At 47.9% G+C, this 5,000-nt stretch overlaps 1 protein-coding gene across 1 annotated transcript in view; it reads right to left on the bottom strand.

The window, feature by feature from the left end:
• LOC311367937 (uncharacterized protein) overlaps positions 1-5,000 on the bottom strand; it is a gene marked incomplete at its 3' end in the record, with an annotated part of 48,795 nt that overhangs the window by 10,415 nt on the left and 33,380 nt on the right. The window contains exon 12 of the mRNA XM_084486810.1: positions 3,988-4,104. Within this exon, the coding sequence (XP_084342936.1) occupies positions 3,988-4,104 (117 nt within the window). The remainder of the gene's footprint in view (positions 1-3,987; positions 4,105-5,000) is intronic.

The raw sequence follows: 5,000 nt of genomic DNA, 5'->3' as shown, positions 1-5,000 counted from the left end.
TCGTCACATCAACCAGCATTCACAATGAAGGACTACAATTGACTAGGCTGGGTTAGGGATGTTGAACCCGGGACCTTTCGGTGGGGAGTCGAACAGAACCACGGCGCGACCCGGGTCCCGACACGGCAGTTTGGAGGAGTACCTGCCGTGCCGTCCCCTAGACAAGCGTAGCTGCGCGCAAAAAAAACCCGTCTACGGTCAAATGCTAAATCATTTTTGATGATCGTCACGGCAACAAGGCCGCGGCGATGCAAGGTCAGCGACCGGAGGCCAGCTGGTTCCTTTATTAAAGATAAACTTTACACAGACCTCCGTGAGCCCTCAGCCGCCCGTCTGGAGAGGAAAGCACAACGCACCGTGCTCCGGTTTCACCTTCCTGTCCTCGCAGACATCTGTCCTATGCAGTGGGACTCTTTGTGTTTTCAACCGTTGTAAATGGCAGGTTTCACTTGGTTCAGTTTAAAAATGTACATATAAAGTCTACGCTAGTTGGTGGATGCTTTAACACAAAGGTTTCTAACAATTCCCTGAGTGCATACATTCTCAGCATGGGTTGACCCAGTGGGACTCAGACCACTAACCCTGGCAGGGTTCGTGCCATGCTCGACCAGTTCAGTCGTCCTTTGCCCCTGGTATTTATTCAAGGCTTGTGTAGGCGGATCCGGTTGACTCTTAAAACTGCACTGTGACCCCTTTGTACTGCAGCTATTTACTCCATTCAAAAATATCTGAACTATAAAGTTGTTTGTTTTGACCAAAACCTTTGTCCAAAAGGCTATAGCTAGAACTGCTATAGCTTAAGGAATATCAGCGCTCATGACATCCACTCCTCCTCAGAGCTCGACCATCGAAAAGACAGACCCAGTGCTGATACACTGAAGTCAACCCGCTCCATCGATCGCTGAACGATGGCCTGGAATGTTAAGTCGAACCTCCGGAGACGGCGTTCTGCATGAGTCCTGTAGAATGCATTCAGGGTGGATTAATTGTTCCCTCGCCTGACCTGAAAGACTACATTCTCAACCTTGACTTTGAGCCCATGGCATTCTTTTGTTGTTTATGTGGGCAGGACAGGACAGGACAGTGGAGGAAGAGTGTGTTGAAAGAGCCAGAAAAGAAAGACACATACTAGCAGGTTAGCGCACTAACAGGTTAGCGCACTAACAGGTTAGCGCACTAGCAGGTTAGCGCACTAACAGGTTAGCGTACTAACAGGTTAGCGCACTAACAGGTTAGCGTACTAACAGGTTAGCGTACTAACAGGTTAGCGCACTAACAGGTTAGCGTACTAACAGGATAGCGTACTAGCAGGTTAGTGTACTAGCAGGTTAGCGCACTAACAGGTTAGCGTACTAACAGGTTAGCGTACTAACAGGTTAGCGTACTAGCAGGATAGCGTAATAGCAGGTTAGCGTACAAGCAGCTTAGCGTACTAGCAGGTTAGCGTACAAGCAGCTTAGCATACTAGCAGGTTAGCGTACTAGCAGGTTAGTGTACTAGCAGCTTAGTACACTAACAGGTTAGCGTACTAACAGGTTAGCGTACTAGCAGGTTAGCGTACTAGCAGGTTAGCACACTGGCAGGTTAGCATATTAGCAGGTTAGCGGATTGAGCCATGTGCGATATACATACATATACATACCCATGCCCAATAAGAGCAGGGCATTCCCTCTCCTACATAACAATCCTCTCACCTCCTTCCCAGGCGTTCCCATCGCAAGACGCTACACCTGGCTCCCAGCGAGCGTTATTGGCTAAAGGCCTCCGAGCACGCTTCTGAGTGAGCGATAGATGGAGAGATAGCGATGGACTTCCGACAGAGGGATATCCGTCCCTGTTACATGTTCGGGATGTTGCTCTGTCAGATTCTTCGTCAAAAGATTAGCGTTGTCTTTGTAGTTGTTCTTCCTCCTGTCAGGTTGTTATTCTCCTGCCGTGCGGACTGTTAACGGCGTACACATCTCACTGGAAGGAGGAGACCGGAGGTAACTGGCGTACAAGGTTCATAGGAAGTACCAAAACGGAAATTGCTTTGTGGTTGAGCGGGATAATGCTACAGTTCAGGATGCCTTCTCAGGGTAATAATCCTTTGTAAACACTGCAGCTCATCCTGCTCAACCTGCAGAGGGGGAGGAAGTGTCTCCACGTGGTAAACACAGATAAAAAAGAACTCTTTCCATCCCTCAGCGTTTGTTCTGCATCAGATTATTGGAGCCAATCCATCAGCCTTCCTTCTATCTCTCTTTCCCTCCTTGGATGTGCTACCACCATCCCCTCCACCACCACCTCCATCACCACCATCCCCACCGCCTCCACCATCCCCACCGCCACCACCTCCATCACCACCGCCTCCATCCCCACCGCCTCCACCTCCATCCCCACCGCCTCCACCTCCTTCACCACCCCCATCACCGCCCCCACCACCGCCTCCACCACGACCCCACCTCCTTCACCACCCCCATAACCACCACCACCAATACCCCCACCACCACCACCACCACCATCACCATCTTAGTCACCACCACCACCACCTCCATCACCACCACCACCACCACCTCCTCAGTCACCCCCATCACCACCAGCACCACCTCCACCATCACTTCCTCCACCACCTCCATCACGACAACCCCCCCCCCCCCCCCCCTGCCCCACCTCCACCACCTCCATCACCTTCACCACCACCGCCGCTGGGCGTCCTTATCTTTAAAGCAGTTAAGGCTTTCTTTGCCTCAGGCATTCATTTCCAGTCCAGCCACCCTGTCTCTGAGCTCTTCAATGCGTTTATAGCCGTGGTATTTAGGTATGTCCAGGAGGAAAGAGGTGCTTTGTGATGGTTCATTCCTAATGAAATAACATATGAGTTACCGGTTAGGCAAGGAAGAGAAGGGATGAATGATGGAATACACATCTCACATATCATCTTACGCATGGAATGATTGATGGAAAACAATTAAATCAGTTTCAAGATATACCAGTCCAATCAAACCACCATAACCCTCTCTGCCGGCTTCACTCAAACCTGTTACTAATATAATCTGTCACAATTACTCTGTTCTGCAAGAACATTTTGCGTGAACGCACCTTCTTGCCACCAACGTCAACCATAGCAACATAGCCCTTGATAAAGCACTGGTTGAGTCATTTGTCGAGTACTGTGAACTGCATCAACCTAACAACACTAACAACTCCAAACTCTCAAGTCTTAAGGTCATGTATTTATGTTTGCAACATAGCATGTCGATAATGTTCTGGCCTTTAGACAAACCTTAAGTGACGCAGAGTTTCAGGAAGGCAGTCGTGCGTGTAAGTGGTAAACGCAATGGATCCTAATGAAGCGACTCATGACTTGAACTGCTTCATTAGCACCAAAGCCAATGATTTAGTTCTCCCGCTGTGTGTTCGTGTAGATGAACCCGGATGAACCCTCTGATGGTAGGAATAACGTGAAGAAGATACACTGTAAGCTTGCTCATTAGTGATGGAAGAAATGAGGGAGGTTTGGAGGTAAGCATTGGTAATGTTTTGTACAGGACTCTAATTTGTGTAGAGTGGTCCGTAAGGATCTGTAATCCTGGACCTACTGCACAACATCTGCTTATAATGAGTCAAAAGCTCTGGCCTATACCATGTCAGATCAGCTCATCATATCATCGCTCTATGTTTGCCATTGTTGTTCCACTGGCTCCGCTAGGACTATTCAGATGGTTGTTTATTCATTTAACCTAGCAGTATGATATGTCAATGGGCATCGTGACCATGCCTTTCATCCCAGGTATCAGGATCTCATTAATGCTGATTATGCACACCTTTCATAATTAGTTAATTGTGTTAATGTTCTTTGTGTCGTGTGTATTCCATAGACGTCAACCCGGTTTCATAGTTCATGGCTCATGGTTCATAGCATTGTTTCACTTGTTCCTAAATCAGTGGTGAATGGTGATTAATGTATTAGATTTCTCCAAAACACCTGACCTGTTTTTTCATTACCTTCTGATCTCCGCCCCACATGGTTGTCACCTGCCACCCGTAGGTGCTCATTCCTGTGTTTAAAGTTGAAGGTCCCCCACCCAGAATGCTCCTGGGCAGCCGTCCCTCGGCGTTGGGCTGATGAAACACATTTCACACCATTCCTGTGGGTTTCACAGAACCGACAGGCAGAACGCCAGGACCGCCGCGAGGAATGTGCCATCATAAACACGGTAATGAGTTTTCACGTTTATACCCCAGTGCTACTCCAAAGGACTGCATTTTTGCGATTTTTTTTATGGTGGGCCGAGTGCCTGGAATCCAGAGCTTGTGGTCACTGTTTGACCAGAAGTTGACCAAAGACATCAAAGCAACGAAGGTCCACTCTGAAACACGCCAGATACGTATCACACCTCCTTATTCCGGACTCAGCAGACCCTTCACAGAGGGGTCATGGTGGGACTAACAGGTGTCAGAACACTAATAAGGGTCCTGCTCTGTGTATGCACCATTGAACAGGTATTAGACTGAACTAGTGAAGAGTATACACACATTATACAGTACACACATTATGTTGGATCAGACCAGGTCATGTGATTGGACAAGAGGTATTCCATGAGCGCTTGTACAGGCTACGGTCGAATAGCCTCCTTGCTTTGGAAAGTTCCTAATGGAGTGAAATGACCCTTATCTCCTTTGCGAAAAGGAAAGGAGAATATGCTGTCACACAATTCCTTGCGGCAGGATCCTTTACAAACGATCAACACGCAATTATTTTCATACATTCATACTAATTGGTGTTCATGTCAATAAACTGCACAGGAGGGGGAGAGTGAGCAAAACATTCTCAATATGATGAATGATTTCGTTTCACTTTTGTGACTGGGAGCCAATATTCCTTTATCCATTTCAATTCCAACCGTGGTAATGAAGTAATATATTTTCCCCGGGTGTCACACGTTTGTACAGCCTGCAAGAAACAACACGGTAAGAACGCACCGGGCGAGCTCTCTAAGAGGCTGTTAGTGTTGGGA

Source organism: Micromesistius poutassou (genome assembly GCF_964030765.1).
Source record: "Micromesistius poutassou genome assembly, chromosome: 22".
Taxonomy (NCBI): domain Eukaryota; kingdom Metazoa; phylum Chordata; class Actinopteri; order Gadiformes; family Gadidae; genus Micromesistius; species Micromesistius poutassou.
Note: the sequence above shows the minus strand (reverse complement) of the source record. Positions and strands in the feature narration are given on the sequence as shown.